The 19,772-nt window shown below is 49.6% G+C and overlaps 1 protein-coding gene and 1 pseudogene across 3 annotated transcripts in view; one reads left to right on the top strand and one right to left on the bottom strand.

Annotated features, from left to right (window-relative positions):
* Positions 1-793: 793 nt before the first annotated feature.
* Positions 794-2,577, bottom strand: LOC130860915 (iron-sulfur cluster assembly 1 homolog, mitochondrial-like; annotated as a pseudogene).
* The window catches only part of ST14 (ST14 transmembrane serine protease matriptase), a 43,463-nt gene continuing 26,114 nt past the window's right edge, over positions 2,424-19,772 (top strand). For 2 of the 3 annotated variants that reach the window (XM_057749697.1, XM_057749696.1), the window contains exon 1: positions 2,424-2,656. In XM_057749697.1, the coding sequence (XP_057605680.1) occupies positions 2,576-2,656 (81 nt within the window). In that variant the 5' untranslated portion in view covers positions 2,424-2,575. Of the gene's footprint in view, positions 2,657-15,736; positions 15,916-19,772 lie in introns of all 3 variants that reach the window. The other variant, XM_057749698.1, reaches the window with a different exon arrangement.

Genomic DNA, 19,772 nt, shown 5'->3' with positions numbered 1-19,772 from the left:
CCACCTTACTTCTCCTTGATGCTAAATATCAAATGCATATCAGCAAGAGTCTCACTGTAGCCACGTAGGGTTGCCGGATGATGGGGGTCTTGTCTTATTTCAACATGTACTTCCAGGACCACCTAGCCAGGGAAAGAGGGCATGGGGATTGTGCATTGCCTCTTCGTGCTCCTACCTGGAAGAGGTATGTATTATTTGTCTTTTGCCATTTCCCTGCCCACAGCTAGCCAGAGGGCCACACCTAACGTCAAACCCTAGCCTGTGCCCAGAGGGCAGAGAGCTAGAAATATCTGGTGAAGAACATGAATGACTAGTATTGTGCAGGTGACTTTGTCTCAATGTGCAGAGATGCATATGAAGGAGAAGGGCTTCCCAGTGGGTGTGAAGCATTAGGAAAGATGCAAACGTGGGGAAGTCTAGCTGCAGAGAAGGGGGTCCTGGTAGGAGTGCTGGGAGGCAAGTTTGCCAAGGAAGACAGGTAACACTGTGACAGCCAGGTGAGGAGGTCAGATTTGATCCAGGAGACACTGAGGATTTGAAAGATGCCGTGGTTTAGGGTGAGTAACCTGATCGCCATGTGTAGGTGAGGTCAGAGGCTGGCAAACTGGAGGCAGGAGATCCGTTCGCTTCTTCTCTCTCTCTTTTTTTTTTCCCAAAATGCATCACTTTACTTTGCTTGTAAGGCAGCCAGACATTACAAACTTTAAGCACATGACAGTCACATGATTTCTTCAATAAGCCTTAGAGCTTCCACAGCTCTCCTGGGACCAACAGCCCGAGTCGTCCTGAGGAGTCAAAGACTAAAGCTTTCTCCTCAGCCACATGTTCCTTTGAGATCTGGGTTATTGTACACCAACAATTGATCTTCAACATAGTCCATTTCTGTTCCTAAAAGTGTTCACTGTGCTTTCTTCTCGATGAACACGCTGACTCCATCTTGAACAACCTCTTCATCAGAGTTTCCTTCTGTCTTTGCATATTCTAGAGTGCAGGGAAGGCCATTACAACCCCTGGTTTGGACACCAACTTTCACACCCACCTGTTCAGGCTTATCTTTAAGAAGTTGTTTTATCTTGTTTACTGCTGAAGCTGTCAGGATGAGGGCGGCCTGGATTGGCTGCAGCTGCTTCCTGCTCACAGCCCGGACGGTGGCCTGTACTAACAAGCCACATCCTTGTTGCCGCAGCGCTCGGTGCCTCAGGCTGGAGCTCGGCCACCTCAGCCTCTCTCCATGGACACGGTGGGCGCATTCTCCATTTGCTTCTTATACTCATCCAGGAAAAGGGTGATAAGGGCTTGAAGTGGGGTCTTCTGAATGGGGAGGAGGGTGGTACACAACATTACCAAAGAGAAAGACTTGCTCAGGTCTGGAACAAATTAGGTATGAGAAGCAAGGCGGCGTGGAGTCAGAGATGATTCTAAGGTTTTGAGTCTAGGAGAATGATAATATTGTAACTGGAGAAAACAGTTGCAAGATGGGCAAGTTTGGTAAGAAAGTTTGGGGCTTGCTGATTGCAAAGCAGGGGGTTTTATTTTGTTTACTCTTATTTCCCAGCACCAAGAACAGTGCTTAGCATATAGTATGTGCTCAATAATTGTTGACTATGTAATGCCAGTAGAACACAAATGGAGACGTTCCCAACCAATTGTGAACGCCTGACTGGCACTTCTTCCTGATATCAGTGCTAGGAAGGTAGATGTACCTCCTCAAGCCACAAGATGAGTTGCCAAGAAAGTGTAGAGAAAAAAAGTAGGAGGCTGAGGAGATAGTTTTGGGAATCCTGACATTTAGGGGCCAGAAAGTAGGACCAGAAGCCAGGGACGGTGGGCATTTGAGGACGGGATCAATCGGTATCGGATGCTGCAAGTGGGTGATGGAGGCTGGGAACAGGTAAGAGGGCACTAGGTTGAGGAGCTCAGGGGGAGCTGGACGCAGCCACAGCGCGGTCCTCCTGGCAGCAGAAGAGGAGCTGCTGGCCCGGAGGGAGAGGAGGGCAGTGGCTGGAGCGGGAGGCTGGGCCAGGGGCGGTTCTGAGTTTTGTTGGGGTTTGGAAGGGTTATAACCCAGACGTGGATGTGGAGCAAAGTGGGGAGGCTGAAGATGCAGGCGTGAGAGAGGGAAATCACGGCGGGCCTCTAGGAGGCGGCTGGGAGGCTGTCTTCCAGCGGAAGTTTCGCCGTTGTTTTTCGGTCCTTCCCGCGGGCCTGTTCCGTGCGGGGCACAGTGCGGGCCGAGGGCCACCACGAGTCCGGTCGCCACCTGGCTCCTCCACCCGCTTCCGGCGGTGGCCTCGCTTGCCGGTTCCCGAGGGGAGAACGCGGCCCCGAGCCCGGCGGGGCGGGGGTGGGGGCGGGGGCGGGGCGGGGAGGGCGCGGGCCCGGGAAGGTGCGGCGGCGCGGCGGGCGGGGCGACCCGGGAGCCACACCCTGAAACTACCTGCGCGCGACAGGAAGGGCCGGGTAGAGCCTCGGCTGCAGCCGCGCCGGGCCTGAGACCGGAACCAGGCCCGCCCCGCGCCCCGCGCCCCGGCCCCGGCCCCGCGGCAATGGCCTGAGCCCCGCGGCCTCAAGGACCATGAAGAGCGAGCGGGCGCGCAGGAGCGCAGGCGGCCCCGGCGGCCTCGGCGCGGGACTCAAGTACACCTTGCGGCCCGAGGTGGGCGAGTGCGGGCGGCGCGGGCAGCGTCGGGGCGGGACGCGCGGGGGTCGGGGGCCGGGGGAGGCGGGGGACCGGCGGGCCGGGGGCCCCGGGGGCCGGGCAGCGCCTCGCTTCTCGCGGTCGAGGGAGCCGCTCCGCTGCCGGTTTGTGGCCGCGGCGCCGACCCGACAGGTGGAATTTCCTGCTCGGCGGGCGCTCGGCCGGACCTTGGGTTCCAGCCCCGCGGCGCCTGCCCCAGTGCTGACGGCCCCGCGGTCCTCTCCCCCGGCTCTCCTGCCCTTCGGCCCTTTCCCTGGCCTGGAAGGGGGCTCGTCCCGGTCCCTGATGAAGTCCACGCTGTTGGTGCACATTGGAAAGGACACAGCGGCGCAGGCTCCGAGTGGGTGTTTTGGGCTGGGGAAGGGAAGTTTCCAGGGGACTTTGGAGTCCTAGCGTCCTTGGTTTTTGTTTTGCTGATGAGAAGGCATTTGAGGACCTGTGCGGAGGGCAACTGGGAGACCAGAGCTTCGGTTGCCACAGAGCCTGGAGCTTAGGACTCCAAGGTGGGGCTTGCCTGGGCTTCTCCGAGGGGGACAGAGCCCTTTGGGAAGGTGACTGTATGGGAAAGGATGTGGAAACCTGTGTCTTGAGCCTTTTGGAGACACTGAAGCAAGAAGCTCTCGTTTGGCAGAAAGAACAGCGAAATCTTATTAAAAACGTTAAATCTTACCGTAGAGAGCCGGGGGTGGGTTGTTAGCTGCTTTACTGATGGACACACCTAGGTGGCAGTGCCCAGGTGAGACTAGCAGCCGGGCCTCCACCTCTCTGCCAGCGGGGACCCCAGTGTCCTGGAAGATCAGCACACTGAGTGGGCGCTGACAGGCAGGGGCTGTTTCAGGAGGGAGCAAAGGATGGTCTGTTTCTCCCTTTCTGCGGCGATCCTGGGGCCAATGAGCTCCTCTGTTGCCCTGCACTGTGGCCGTTGCTCCTATGTCAGGCCCAGATTTTGGAGGTCTCTCAAATCAGTCCCTTTCTCCAAGTGGCATCCTGATGAGGGAGCTTGCAGAAGACCAGATTCTGGGGATGCCGTGGTTGCCTGAACCACAAATAGCCGCTGAGGCTGGGCACACTTGTTTTCTCCACTTTTCCGCCTCCTGTGCGGGAGGACGTGTGGACTCAGCAGCCAGTCTGGAGGTAGGGGTCTGTGTTGCCACTGAGCGTCCTCCCTGCTGGAGGCAGGTGCAGCCGGGTGGACGGCTTCCGTGGCTTCTAGTTCCTTTCCATAATTGCCATGTTTGTGAGTCCCTGATAATTGCCTACTGGGGCTCTCGACTCCTGCCTGCTCGGTGTTTTGTTATTTCAGGGCTGTTTTTCTTCCCTCCCTCCAAGGTGCTTGTTCTTCCTCCCTTCCCTTCCTGGGACCATCTCTTGCTGACACTGGGAGAGCTGGGTCTTCCTGGAGTCGCCTCTCACTGCTAGTGCTCCACGCCGTCCTCTGAGCTCCTGTCAGCCCTTGCTTCCTTCCCCCTTGGTTCCTGCTCATTTCTCACCTTCTGTGAAGCTCATCCATTAGCCACCCTTCCACTCTGATTCTGCCATTCTCCCTGACAGACAGGGTGGGTCACTCTGTCTTTTCTCCTGCCGAGCTCCATTGATCCCATTCTGTATCTCGTCCTGGGCCAGGCACTGTTGCAGGGAAGGCTCTCAAAGGCACATAAGATATGGTGGTTTCCCTTAAGGAGCTTACACTCTTGAGAGCCATGTTGAGAGTTGTGTGAGTGAAAATTAGACGTGACTCACTGTCCTGAAGGAAGTGGCCTGCTGTGTCCAAAGCTCATTTCTGTTTCTCCAGGAAGTCTTCAAATGTGCCTCCCCACTCCAGGCTTTCCCAGAGCTCTCAGTCCCTGGATCACCCTGCAGTGTTTGCAGTCAGGGTCTGCAGACTCTGCCTTGACTTGTCTTCTGACCGGCAGGGGCATCTGCTGCCCCTGGGTTTGTCCTGTGCACCAGCAGAGCCTGGTGAGGTTGTGCCGGGCCCCACAGGGTGGGCCCTGTGGCTTTTGAGTTCCTTGCTTCTGGCCACTTCCATCCCTGCGTGGATGGAGAAGGGTTCTGTTTGATGGTGCTTGTATCTGGCTGCATCCTTCCCAAGGCTGATGACTCTGGCCCCCACCTCCTGCCCCACCTCCACCCATTCCTATTTAGTGGAAGTGGCCACCTCTGTGTTCGCCAGTGTCTCCGGAGCCCAGCGTCTCCGGAACCCTGACGTACACGTCATGTCTGGGGACTGTGTGAGCCCTGCCTGCGTGAGAGCAGGGGCACAGATGCCAATTATTATGGCTGTTAATGAGAATGGGGGAGCCTGCCTCACTGGGTATCTTGGCCCCTGCTGGACCTTTGATGGTGGCTAGGAAGCTGCTTTGAAGGAGCTGTTGGTTCCTTCTCAAGTCAGTGTTGCCCCGGGTAAGACTCTGTATCTCCTTGGCATGCAGAGACCTGGATTGAGAAGTCAGATGTGGTGGGATCAAAATCATATGTACTAGGGGCCAGGCTGTGCAGCTCTGGCTATTCAGGGTCTCATCTCTTTGTTAATTGGTCATTAATTGGTCAAACATTTACTCATCCACATAATAGATGTTTGTCAGGTGCCCATCGACAGAGCATGTGCCAGGTTCTGGGCAATAGCGCTGAGAAAGAGCCCAGTCACACAGTCCCTGCCTGCAGGGAATGCCCAGTATAATGTAAGATGCAGGGAGTTGAGTTCTGCATGATAAGGACTGGGTTCTGGGGAAGTCTGGGGGCCACTTAGGAGGGGAGTCTAACCCAGGCTTGAAGGGCCAGGGTGGGTGAATTGTGGCCAAAGCCATCTGTGATGTGGTGACAGGAGTGTCCAACGTAGAGCCAAGACCTGGTGCCACCGCTTTCCCTCCAGGTGATCTCAGAGATGTTACCTAATCTTTCCATGCCTCAGTTTCTGCGGCTATAAAATGGGGATGATATGTATATTGCAGGTTTCTTGCAAAGATTAGAAGTTATACTTTGCATGAAAGCCCTTTGTAAGTCACAGCCTGGTGTACAAATCACACAGTTTGAATTTCTGAGTTGGAAAAGCCTCGAGACAAACTGTAAGGTGATGTCATATCAGCAGCATGCACCGGAAGAGGCTGAGAACCCAGGATGTGGGGATGCTAACAGCACCGATGTGTGGCCGCCTGCTGAACACAGGGAATGTCTTCCAGGAGTGCTGGGGAGCAGCAGCCCAGTGATGGAAGCCCTCTTCCAGTTTTCATTGCTCTCCCTTTACTTGGGTTCTGTGAGGAAGCCCTTCCTGTGAAAGGGAAGTGGGTACTGAGACCAGCTACTCATCCCTGTCTCCCCCCCACCACACAAAACAGAACTGCAGGCACTTCCTTCTTTCTTGGTTCTTTGAACCTGTGCTGACCTCTCCCGGAAGGGGAAGGCCCTGTGCTGGGAGGTGTGTGCAGGGTTGGGGAGAGAGCAGGGGAATTAACAACCTGCGGGAACTAAGACTGAGACCCCTGTGCTGTGAGTGGACAGGAAGCCTGTGGGCCTTACATACCCTTTCCTCCACTTCGGCCCCTGGAAGACCTGGAAATCCATGGCCCTCATTTAGGACACGGGAAAACTGAGGGTAAGAGAAGACAACACTAGGTTGACAGCTGCTCAAGGCAGAAGCCCACATCACCTGCTACCCCGGGAATCGCCTGGAGTTGGGTCTGCTCAGAGCCAGCTCCTTAGTGGGGGCGCATGTCATCACAGCCTCCCCAACCTGGGCCTCTCACTGCCAGCTGTGGCCTGTGGCTGCCCTGGTTCTGGAGTTCCCCTGCTCCCAGCTCCTTCTCTGGCCTGCAGTTCTGCCCAGGCTGTTGGCTCCTGTCGCTCCTCACAGAGAAAGTCTGTTCTTGCAAGAGGAGTGAAGGTGTGACAAGCCCCCAAGGAGCCCAGGTCCTAAAGATGTGGCTTCTGACCTTGTGCACATCTGACCTTGCTCACAGGCTACTGGAGTGTTTAGAATACTAATAATCATCGCTGAGTTTATTGAGCATGTACCGTGTATTGATATTATACTTCTTAGAGTAAGTACTATTATTATCCTTTTATAGGTGAGGAAAGCGGAGCACAGAGAAGCTAAGTAACTTGCCTAAGGTCACAGAGCAAAACAGTAGTGGGATCTGGATGTGAACCCAGGCAGTCTGGCTTTGTGATATTCTGCTTAGACCGCTGCAGGGCAAGATTGGGCTGGCATCCCAGTGGGCTCAGGGAGGGATGAATTACTTAGGGTAAGGGTTGGTTTGATTTGGTAAGAAAATGGATCTCTCTTCTTGGGATTTTCTGAGATGCCTGGAACTTGGCACATTTATAATAACCATGGTAGTACAGGAGTGGGAAACGGAAACTTCTGAGATTCTCATGGAATTCTCACCCTGGCTGGCAGTCGTGAGAAGGGTGTTTGGGCTTCACAGGCAACAAGTCCTCTTTTTTATTTGCTAAGAATTTTTCTTTTTTCTTTTTTAAAAAAAAAATATTTTTATTGGCTGTGTTGGGTCTTCGTTGCTGCATGTGGGCTTTCTCTAGTTGCAGCGAGTGGGGGCTATTCTTTGTTGTGGTGTGTGAGCTTCTCTTGTTGCAGAGCATGAGCTCTAGGCACTCGGGCTTCAGTAGTTGTAGCACTCAGGCTCAGTAGTTGTGGTGCACGGGCTTAGTTGCTCTGCGGCATGTGGGATCTTCCCGGACCAGGGATCGAACCCATGTCCCCTGCAATTGGCAGGTGGATTCTTAACCACTGTGCCACCAGGGAAGTGCCTCTTCCTCTTTGTTAAAAAATATTTATTTATTTATTTGGCTGCACCGGGTCTTAGTTGCAGCATGCAGGACCTTTAGTTGCAGCATGTGGGATCTAGTTCCTTGACCAGGGATCAAACCCGGACCCCATGCATCGGGAGCGTGGAGTCTTAACCACGGGACCATCAGGGAAGTCCCGAGAAGAACTTTTCTGAAAGCACATTCCCACTGAAAGTTCTGTCTTAGAATCTCATTTTTTCAGAATTTGCTTTTTCTGTCCAGGCTTAGCAATAGAGTCTTTAGAATCCTTGTGATAGTTGGCTAACTGGTCAGAATCTTGGATCCTTTGTCTCTCTGAGTTGGTGGTAATGATGGTGAAAAGGTGGAGAAGAATATGATGGCAGTTATTGCTACCCATCACTAAATATGAGCACTTCAACTCACTCTTTCTTTATGCTAACAGCAACTGTACAAGAAAAACTCCTCAGTTACAGGTGGCGATACTGAGACGCAAAAGGTTTGCATAATGGCCCAAAGGCACTTAGAGGCAGAGCAAGAGTTCAAACGTAGATTTGTGTGAGTTCCAAGCCTTCGGACTTCCTGGGTGGTCCAGTGGCTAAGACTCCACGCTCCCAATGCAAGGGGCCAGGGTTCGATTCCTGGTCAGGGAACTAGATCCCACATGCCGTAACTGACGATCCCTCATGCCGCAACTATGATCTGATGCAGCCAAGTAAATTAATTAATAAAAAAAAAAAAAAGGAGGAGGAGGAGACTACAGCCTTAACCACAAAGCCATTATACAGGTGTATTCCAAAGACAGGGTGATTAATGCACATCCACAGCAAATCCTAGAACACGTCGGTAAACAGAGTGCTGAGCCCCAGGCGCCAACACTAAAGACCTCTCACACCTGGTTTCCCCTTTTGATGAGGTTACTCACCTGATAGACCAGGAGACCAGCTGGAGATGGAATTTCAACAAGGCTTTGAAAAATGTAGCTTTGTTTATTTTACACACGATTAAAAATCATAACGGGAATAAGCAGGTCGCTTACATTTTGCATGCCTCTTTCCAGGCTTTGCCACGTGCATGGGTTTTATCTTGTGTGTCATTGTACCCATACAGTTTATGTTCTGGACGGTGTATCCGCCTCCTGTCTGCTGGGTACAGTGGAGGACGGGGGGCTGGAGGAGAGTCGCGTCTGGAGGGTGGTGTCTGGCTAAGCAGCTATGCCTAAGAAGGTCCCCTCGTACATCCAAGTCACTTAGGAGGGTGGCCTCGGGGCTGCCCCTGATTGTCTCCTGTGTCATTTCTTATTTAGTAACAACTCTGATGAGGTCTTGGAGGTTTGCTTATCAGCTTGGTGGATGACACCCTACTGGGAGGGAAAGACCAGTACCTTGGGTGACTTAATCATGAGTCAGAAGGACCTGGGCTACCTGCAGGAGAGGCTGCCGAGAACAGCACTGTGTCCGGCTGTGTTAGGAGTAAGAGCCCCACCCTGACGGCATACGCAGAACCTCCACCCTCCCACGGCTGGCATGTGAGGAGTCCGAGGAGCAAGCAGGGCACCACAGCAGATGCAGAATTTTGAGTTGACGAAGCCAGGCATGTAATGTGGCTCCCTAAAATGTAAAGTAAAAAAATTTCCCCCTCCCTGATATTTATATTTGGTTATCCTTTTTTTTTTTTCGGTCACACTGGGAGGCATGCGGGATCTTAGTTCCCCGACCAGGGATCGAACCCGGGCTCTCAGTAGTGAAAGCGTGGAGTCCTAACCACTGGACCACCAGGGAACTCCCTAGAGAGGCATTTTAAATAACTTAGTATTACGTATACATATTTTCTAAAAAAAAAAAAGTTGCTTTCTTTTTTTTGATTATTAAAGTTAGGAAAAGGCTATTTTTTTTTTTTTTAAGTTGAGCAATACAGAAATGTACATGGTGGAATTCCTCTGACATTCTCTCCCCCAGGTTTTATAACCCCAAAAATAGTTTGGTTTCTATTCTCCCACAGTCTTCTGTGCATGAACTAATACTTATGTGGATAGTACTATATATATGTGTACACATATTCTTCCCCAAATGGAATCATAATGTTATTCCTCTTCTGCTGCTAAAGACATGATTGTAATGAATTAATTCATCACACATTTATTACAAATCTTAACCGATGCTAGGATTGTGGAGCAAGGTGTGGCCCCCTCGCTCCTCCCCCATCCTTAAGGAGCAGATGGTTGACTTTGAGGCTCTGAGAGACTGGGATGGGGGTGTGCTTGGGGTGATAGGGAAACGGGAGGATGTTGTCACCCCACTAAAATGGTGGGGGAGGGGCTTTCCTTGTGAGCATCTCAGAGGAAACACCTGGGCTGAGTTTGGAAGCGTGGGAAGTGTCCCACTCTTTGACTTTTTTTTTTTTTCCACTTAACATTGTATTTTAGGAACTTTTTCCATGTTGTTACCTACTCTTTGAAAAACCGTTCTTGATTGCTGTGTAAACTTTCATCAAGTGGATCTGTCATTCTGTATTATTATGATTTTATTTATATTATTTGTGTGTGCTAATTGTATTATTGGACAATTAATGGAAGCAGGGATCGGGGCAAGGGAGGAAATTGACGAACAGCCCTCATGGGGACCTTGCTGGTCAGGCGCCGTTTGGATTATGCTGTTGAATTCTGGGTTCCCTGTCTTAACGGGAATGTGGTTGCTGTGCGGATGGCCAGAGGTTCAGAAAACACTTTGAACGGTTGAGTTGAACATTTTAGCCAGAGAAAGAGCGGACCCAGAGGAATATTTCAGAGCCGCCCTGAGCCGGAGGAATGAGGCTGGTCCTATTGCAATGCTCATGTGCGGGGCTGTTGTGATGCCGATCACCCTCGGGGGAGGGGAGAACTTTGTAACGCTGGCCCCAACTGAAAGTACCCTTTCCCCCAGAAATGGTGGCCCTGGGAGGATGGGAGATGCGATGACGTCTAAACTGGGCTCTAAGACTCTGACTCCAAAAACACGGTTCCGCAGTTCTCTCCTCTCTCCCGTCCTTTGACGTCCATGCGTAGGTTGTAATTGTGGACTGGGGCCTCCAGGCACCCTCCCCTGGGGACGGGGCTTTCTTGTTTGCGTATTCAGTGCTTTCTCCCAAACAGCTAGATCTGTAGCTGAGTCAACATTCCTGGGAGCTACTGAAGAGGTGGAAGAGGTGTTTCTGAATGTAGTCAATTCCCGGAGGCTGGTGCGCTTGGGGCGTTTCCACTAACTTCAGCAGATCCCTGGGTCCACCAAGGCAGCTGTTAAAAAAGACTAAGCGGTACCGTGGAGTACTACTCAGCAGTAAAAAGGAGCAAAGCATCGTCGCACGATGCTTGGGGGAATTTTGCTGAGTGAAAAAAGCCAGTAATCCCCAAAGATTCTATGCTGAGTGACCCGTTTATATAACATTTTTGAAGGACAATTTTAGGCTAGTGACTGGGGGGCAGGAGGGAGGTGGCTGTGGTTGCAGAAAGGCTGCGGGAGGGACCCTTGTGTTGGAACAGGTCAGAATCTTGACTGTTGGTAGATACAGGAACATACACTAGTGGTTAAATTGTATGGAACTTAAGAGTCACACACAAATGAGTGCAAGTAAAATGGGAACTCTGAATCAAATCTGTGGGTTATATCGATGTTGTGGTGTTATAGTCTTATGTTACCATTGAGAGAAACTGGACAAAGTGTACAGGGGATCTTGGTATTATTTCTTACAACTGCATTTGAATTTACAGTGACCTCAACAAAAATGTCAGTTAACTAATCAAGCACTAGCCTGTGAAATTGGATTGTGTGCTCAGTGAAAAGTCAAGAAGGATGAAAAGAAGTTACACAGTGCTGCCTTCACCTCTGCCTTGTTTAGTTTCCTGTTTCTTAGTTTCTTCGTCTTGTGTCTTAGTTTCTTGTTTGGTTTCGTTCTGGTGTAGCTTCTGGGGAAAGCTGCCTGGCTGTGTCCCTGCGGGCAGATACTTCTGCCCGCAGTCAGATGATGGGCAGGAGAAAGATGGGCGTGGCTGGATCAGGAAGAGGGTCTCTGACCGAAAAGGACAGGGCAGGTTCGAAGTTTGTGGGATCAAAGAGACTGGCTGGGTTTGGGGCTGCTGCTCTGTTACACAATCTTGGAGCCCATCTGAGGTTAAATTCTCTGCTTGGAATTACAAAAGAGGTTGTGCCCTGGGGGAGCATTTAACTGAGGACGGGGAGAGGAAGAGACCTGGAGGGTCTAAACTTAGATGCCTCCTATCAGGTATAGCAGGTGACCAGGCCAACTAACACCAGAGAGCTTGGGGCGGGGGTGGGGGGCTGTCAGCAGGTCCCTGGGGTGTGGACTGAGCATCCTCTCCCCTTCTAGGGGTGGACACAGGTCTGGAAAGTTCCCTGGGTCCTGGCACCTGCCTCGGGGGGGCGACCTCATTCTGGTTGTGAAGAGAGAAGTCCTTCAAGCAATCCGTCAGGCAGGTTGTAACCCTGGGCAGGGTCAGGGGAAGAGGGGTGGGGAGAGAAGCAGTACAAAGAGGACACTGGGGCAGCCTGCCCTCCTAGGGCTGCCTGTCTGACCGCTGTGCCCGGGGGTGTCACCGATGCCAAGGGTCTGAGGGAGGTGAGGTACCAGGGAGAAAGACCGTGGACGAAGGTGCTCCTTGGACACTTCCTGGAGGGGCTCAGCCCTGGGCTGTGTCCTCGGGGACAGGCTGGGTTTGGGAGGTGGTAACAAGAGCTGAGCTTTTCAGAGCGGCAGGATGGCACCAGCCTCCTGCTTCATTACACCTCTGGGGGCAAGGTTAGCACCCCCAGACCAGTATTGAAGGGATGTAAATCCACTAACCCCTTCCCCTCATACGAGAAAGAAGAGGCTTGTCTCCACAAACTCTGGTTGCAGGTAGCATGGTCCCAGTGCCACAGAGGGCTGGGCAGGCAGGGCCCAGGGCAGGGCTGGGAATTGGGAGGGGACACAGGCATGAAACCTGCAGGAGCTGGACCCTGGCTGGCAGAGAACCACCGGGTCCTGGGCCGACAGTGCCCACGGTCCGCTGAGTCAGGCCCCTGGAACGTTCTGTCCTGCCTTGACCAGGTGTGCAGAGTTTCGGTTTATTTCCTTCAGTGGGAGCTGTTGGCTCTGGGTCAGCTTTCTGTTCTCCCAGACGCTTTGGACTCATAGATCTGCAGGCAATTCTGGATCCTCCTTAGGGCCCCCCCACAAGCCTCACCCATTTCCCGGCAGGTCCTTCTTTAGGTGGGGCAGCTGAAGACAGCGACGAGGTTGAAGGGGAAGGATGAGAGGGTCAAGCAACTAAAAGGCAGAGGGTTTAGGGAGTCCCTCACCAGCTGACCGGCCTCGGCCAGCAGTACGTGTCTGCGGAAATGTGCTGGCAGCCTCCGGGACGTCCGGGTGGTGCTTATAACCTATCGTGGGAGGGTCCTGGGAGGGAAGCCAAGTGCAGCCCCTTGCACAGGTACCTTGCATCCCAGGTGGTTGCTTAAAATAGGTTGACTGAGACTGACATGACCCTGCGGACTCCTCTCACTGTGGCAGGAGGTGGGTGAGCCGGGCTAGCAGCCTCCTGGGAATGGTAGGTAGCAGTGTACTCTCCCTATCCAGTTCCCAAGAATGACCTGGGACACAGGTTAAACTTGAGACCCCAGGGCTCTGCCCCTGCCCGGCTGCATCGGAATCTCCTGGGAGAGGGCCTGGGGGATCTGGATGCTGAGCAAGCTCTGTGCTGCTTTTATTTTATTTTTTATCAGTATTTTTCACGGCCAGGCAAGTCGGGGGAATGCTGGGGTGGTACGATCAAAGGGAGCCTTCCTGTTTCTTGGGAACCTGGCTTCTTTCAGGATCAGATGCCCCGGGCTGGTGAGTGGGTGGATTCCGACGTGGGTTTCTTTTTCCTTCTGCTTTGTTGCTTCGCTCTTCCTGTGATGAGCAAATCCAGTGTCCTTTCTGGGCTGGTCATTGTGCGGGGCAGGACTGCAGTGGCTGCAGAATGGGTGACGTCCCCGCCCTCGGGAACCTGCTTATTGGCTGCGCACTGCCCACAGCCGCTTGAGTTTTTTTGTGGGTGCTGATTTAACTGGAGAGAGCCCATTTAAGTAGGGCCCCTCCTGCCTGGATTCAGGGTCCCTTCATAACCAGCAACTTGAAGAAGGGGCCTTTCTCCAGTTTCAACCCTGGTATCTCAGTGCTACGTGTTGTGCTGTTTTCAGCGTCTCCCAGGATGACAAATACAGTGTTAAGTTTTGGAATCCACTCCTTGCTCTGTCGTCTCTGGTGGCCTTGAGCCGTGCTGAGTTCCTGGGGACCCTGGCCAGGATCTGACTTGAACTGGCATTCAGGAGAGGCCACGAGAATTATACTAGCTTTGTCTTTACTGTTGAAAAGAAAGGTATCTTCGAAGTGCCACGGAATGGGCCCTTACCTTGGAGAACCACGGCAGGTGCTCAGACTGTGCTTTCTTGCTTGAGCCATCTCAGGGATATGTTATGGTACTCATGAGCACGGTGAGGGGGGTGACATCATGGAATTGAAATCCATCTCACCTGGTGGTGAGGACACCGAGTCACTGAACCTGTGAGCGTTTGCCACCAGTCCGCAGTGGAGCTGGAAGTGGCACGTAAAGCCCAGCCACCCTCGTCTTAGTCTCAGGTCGGTCTCTCCAGACAGTGACATCACCTCTGCCCCTTGTCCTTGATCCTTAGCTGTCATCATGTCACATCACCAGACGTCATGTGAGGGCCTTTCGTGGCCCCTCCCAGGACTCCTGGCCACCTCTTCAGTCCTCAGGCTCATCCCCTGCCTTCCTGGCAGATGACACCCAGCCTTGGCCAAATGAGGAGCAATCTTTAAAAAAAGAGCCCGGCATGAAGATATATTTCTTCCCCATCTGCTTTGACTGGTATCTTGTGCGCATTTTTAGGTCGTTAGTATTGTTTCTGCTGTTTATAAATGTGAGCACTTACCAGTAGCTTTTCGCTCGTGAGGACAGCACTGAGCTGCCAACGGCACCTTCTGGCTTCAGATCTGCTGGTCCTTGGAGCCGGTGGGAGAGCGGTCCCTGGCAAGCGAGCGGCTGATGCCAGGCCATCAGTGGGCTCTTGGGGAACGAGGTGAAGGGTCCTTTCCAGCAGGAGGATTCTGTGGTTGACTTAGACAAAGTTTTGCTCGCTAAGCATTTAGCTTTCAGCCCTGGTGGGTTTTGTACTCAACAGGAGTAGGGTAACCACAAAGGCCTTTCCTATAGCATCAAATGAAATATGCCTTTTCCATTTTACCTTCTATAAATTAGTTTTTTGGACAACCACTGACCTTGGGGAGGATATGCATCATGTGCACTAGTGTGCTTAAACCAGAAGAAAATATGATATTCTCCAGGGCTTATACATCTCCCTGGATTTTTGGGCGGTAGCCTCTCTATCCCTCCAGGAAGTTGGGCGGGGATGGTGGTGATCTGATTTGCTCCTGCACCCCACTCCTTGGGTTCTCCCCCTCTGTCCCTCCAGGGTTTCACTCTGTGTGCACCTCTGACAGCCGTCTGTCCTCCAGGAAGTCATCCCTTGCTCCCTTGTCTGAGCTGGCCTTGAGCCAAGCTCTGACTCAAGCTGGCTGGTGAAAAGAGGTCATGAGAGCTGTGTTGCCTCTGTTTGTGTAGGCCAGCACCTGCTTCACAGCACTGGGTTTTGTATGTGCACCTGCAAATGTGTTTACTTTTACGAAAGAGAGAGGAGAGGCAGAGGCAGGCACTAGCATCCTCCCTCTTCTGTTGGCTCTGTGGCTTGTAGAGAGATGGTGATGTGTAGGGAGAGGGTATGTTTGAGATTAAGCCCGAGTGGATGGGAGCTCCCTGCCACCTCCTCCCTGGGGCTGCCCGATCCCGTGCATCCGTGAAACGCTGACCAGGGTTGGTGTGGCTCGTCCCGCTTTGCTGCTTTACTGGCTTTACTCCCATTGTGACTTTGGACACAAAGTCTCTCAGCCTCAGTCTCCTTATCAGTAAAAGGACTGGGTTAGGCAAGATGATCTCTAATATGCGTGAAAATGGAGCCAAGAGCAGGGTAATAAAAGGAGGGCGTCTAGTTACTGATTAAACAGCACTTCTGGGTTGTGTGGAGCCTGGGATTCACACTGTAGGGACGACCAGGACCCTGCCTATGAGCCAGCCCCACTGCTGACACCTTGCTCCGTGGCCAGGCTGGGGTAGCCCCTGGGCTCTGCTGTGCGTGCTGTTGGCGACCTTCCCCTGCCCAAGGAGTTTGCTTTCCCGTTTCCCAGAACACTTGTTCCTGGAGTTCTGGGAGCTGACCACAGGGAGGTCGAAAATCAGGACCGAATCCGGAGCTGCCACCCAATGGCTGTGTGATCTTGCAAAGTACTCATTTCTCCCTGCCTTTCCAAGGAACGGCAGTGAGGGCACCACTCATGAGTGATTCCAGGATTCTTGTAAGGCTTGGGTAAGAAAACACTTGTGAAATTACCCTGTACATTGGAAATAAACATATCAAACTATTATTCTCTTGCATTTCTTCCCACACATATGAACATACACACACAGTCTGCTTAGAGTCTAGCTAAAGCCTTACTGTTTTTTCATTTTCAAGTATGATTAGACAACCAAGGACCATTGGACATTTAAAGCAAACCTATAGCCTAGAGGGCAAAGACAAGATTCTGAAGATAATATAAAAACAATCAAGTTGGTATCCTAAGAAAGAACAAGAAGGTAGTGCATTTGTAAAAAGAAAAGACTGCTCAAAAAAGAACCATATAAGAATAAAAGTCACTCTTGGAAATGAAATATATGAATTTTTAAATTAAACAAACATTTGTTGCTGTTTTAGTAAATCTCGAGACGGGGTGATGTAAGTCCTCCAGTTTTGTTCTTTTTTAGGGCTTGTTGCATTTCCATATGAATTTCAGAAGAGCTCATCAATTTCTGTGAACAGCCTGCTGAGGTTTTGATCAAGGTTGTATTGACTCTGTAGGCAGATTTGAGAATAGACATGTTAACTATATTGAGTCTTCCAATCCATTAACATAGGCTATTGCTTGATTTATTACTTTTAAATTTCCTCTCACCAGTGTTTTATATTTTTCAGTGTACAGGTCTTTTGCATCTTTTGTCAGATTTGCCCATAAGTATTTCATATTGTTGATGTTATTGTAAGGTTTTTTTTTTAAGTTTTATTTTCTAATTGACCATTGTCAATGTATAGAAATACAATAGATTTTTAGATATTGATCTTGTATCCTGCAGCCTTGCTAAACTCACTTATTATTTCAATAGCTTTTTCAAGTTGCAAAAATACAGTAATGGAGACAGGGTGGTATTAGTGTACAGGTAGACAAAGAGATCAATGGGATAGAAAAGAGTCTGGAAATAGACCCATGTATATATGGACAACTGATTTTTGACAATGGTGCAAAGGCAATTCAGCAAAAAAGGGGTATGTAAAGGGGAAAAAAAGAAGAAAGAAAGAAAAAGAAAAAAAAAGAATTTTGATCCATACCTTGCACCATTAAAAATATTTTAAGTCAAAGTGGATTATAGGGTTTCCCTGATGGCGCAGTGGTTAAGAATCCACCTGCCAATGCAGGGAACACGGGTTCGAGCCCTGGTCAGGGAAGATCCCACATGCGGCGGAGCAACTAAGCCCGTGTGCTGCAACTACTGAGCCCATGTGCCACAACTACTGAAGCCCATGTGCCTAGAGCCCATGCTCTTCAACAAGAGAAGACACCCCAATGAGAAGCCCACACACTGGAACAAAGAGTAGCCCCTGCTCTCTGCAACTAGAGAAAGCCCTCGCACAGCAGCAAAGACCCAACGCAGGCAATTAAATAAATAAATAAATAAATAAATAAATTTAAAACAAAACAAAACACAAAGTAGATTATAGACCCAAATGTAAAACCTAAAACATTAAAACTACTGGAAGAAGACATAGGAGAAAATCTTTCTAACGGCCTTGGCATAGGCAAAGATTTCTTAAATGCAGCCAGAAAACCAGAATCCACAAAGAAAAACTTAACTTGATAAATTGGACTTCATCAAAATGAAAAACTTCTCTTCTTCAAAAAACACGGTTAAGAGAATGAAAATCCAAGCCACAGACTAGGAGAAAATCTTTGCAAAGTATATATCTGATAAAGGACTTGTAAGCTAAATACAGTAACAGGAAACTAAGCAAAGTAATTTTAAAAACTAGGCAAAAGATTTGAAGAGATCCTTCACAAAAGAAGATAAACAGATGGCAAGTTAAGTACCTGAGAAGGTGCTCAACGTTATTAGTCATTAGGGAAAAGGAACTTAAAACCACAGTGAGATACCACTTTACTTCTATTAGAACAGATAAAATGAAAAAGATTGACCACATCCAGTGTTGGATAGGATGTGGACAACTGGAATTCTCACACACTGCTGATAGGGATGTAAAATGGTACAGTCAATTTGGAAAACAGTTTGGCAGTTTCTTACAGCTGTCATACAAACTTGCTATTCCACTCAAGGTATTTGCCCAAGAGAAATAAAAGCATATACCAGCACAAGGACTCATACAGAAACGTTTATAGCAGGTTTATTTATAATCACCCCAACCTGGAAACAACCCAAATATCCATTAACAGGTGACTAGATAGACAAATTGTGTTATGCACTGTCAACATAAACAAAATAACACAGGTGAATCTCATGTGTTGAGTGAAAGTAGTCAGACAGTAAAGAGTATATGCCGTTTAATTCCATTTATGTAAAGTGCTAGAAGCAGCAAACGAATCTTTACTGATGGGAAGCAGATAAGTGGTTGCTTGGGGACAGGAAAGGGAATCAGGAAGGAAAGGAGGGAAGAGCCAGAGGAGACTTTGAAAGGTGATGGAAAGGTTCATTATCTTGATTGTGGTGATAGTTTCATGGGTGTGTGTATATATACCAAAAATTGTACACTTTAAACATGTACAGTTTGTTTTATGTCAGCTGTACCTTGATGAAACTATTTAAAAAATTCCATAGGAGGTTTATAAGAGTAAGTTTTTTAAAAAAATCCCAAAATAGAACTAAATGATGAAGAAATGTAAAATACAAGAGGGGGAGACAAAAAGCCAGATTGACGTGTAAAGGATGTACTGTTTTTTAAAATCATTTATTTTTTTTTATTTTATTTTATTTTATTTTTTTGGGGGTACACCAGGTTCAATCAACTGTTTTTATACACATATCCCCGTATTCCCTCCCTTCCTTGACGCCCCCCCCTCGAGTCCACCCCACCCTCCCTGCCCCAGTCCTCTAAGGCATCTTCCATCCTCGAGTTGGACTCCCTTTGTTATACAACAACTTCCCACTGACTATTTTACAGTTGGTAGTATACATATGTCTGTGCTACTCTCTCGCTTCTTCTCAGTTTCCCCTTCACCCCCCGCCCCCTCCCATACCTCGAGTTCTCCAGTCTATTCTCTGTATCTGCTTCCTTGTTCTTGTCACTGAGTTCATCAGTACCATTTTTAGATTCCGTATATGTGAGTTAGCATACAATATTTGTCCTTCTCTTTCTGACTTACTTCACTATGTATGACAGATTGTAGTTCTATCCACCTCATTACATATAGCTCCATCTCATCCCTTTTTATAGCTGAGTAATATTCCATTGTATATATATGCCACATCTTCTGTATCCATTCATTTGTTGATGGGCATTTAGGTTGCTTCCATGTCCTGGCTATTGTAAAGAGTGCTGCAATAAACATGATGGTACAAGTTTCTTTTGGGATTATGGTTTTCTTTGGGTATATGCCCAGGAGTGGGATTACTGGATCATATGGTAGTTCTATTTGTAGTTTTTTAAGGAACCTCCAAATTGTTTTCCATAGTGGCTGTACCAACTTACAGTCCCACCAACAGTGCAGGAGAGTTCCCTTTTCTCCACACCCTCTCCAACATTTGTTGTTTGCAGACTTTGTGATGATGGCCATTCTGATTGGTGTGAGGTGATACCTCATTGTGGCTTTGACTTGCATTTCTCTGATGATGAGTGATGTTGAGCATCTTTTCATGTGTTTGTTGGCCATCTGTATGTCTTCTTTGGAGAAATGTCTATTTAGGTCTTCTGCCCATTTGTGGATTGGGTTATTTGCTTTTTTGGTATGAAGCTGCATGAGCTGCTTGTATATTTTGGAGGTTAATCCTTTGTCCGTTGTTTCATAGGCAATTATTTTTTTCCCATTCTGAGGGTTGCCTTTTAGTCTTGTTTATGGTTTCTTTTGCTGTGCAAAAGCTTTTAAGTTTCATGAGGTCCCATTCGTTTATTCTTGATTTTAT

The sequence above is a fragment of the Hippopotamus amphibius genome, chromosome 9 (genome assembly GCF_030028045.1).
Source record: "Hippopotamus amphibius kiboko isolate mHipAmp2 chromosome 9, mHipAmp2.hap2, whole genome shotgun sequence".
NCBI classification, from domain to species: Eukaryota; Metazoa; Chordata; class Mammalia; order Artiodactyla; family Hippopotamidae; genus Hippopotamus; species Hippopotamus amphibius.
Note: the sequence above shows the minus strand (reverse complement) of the source record. Positions and strands in the feature narration are given on the sequence as shown.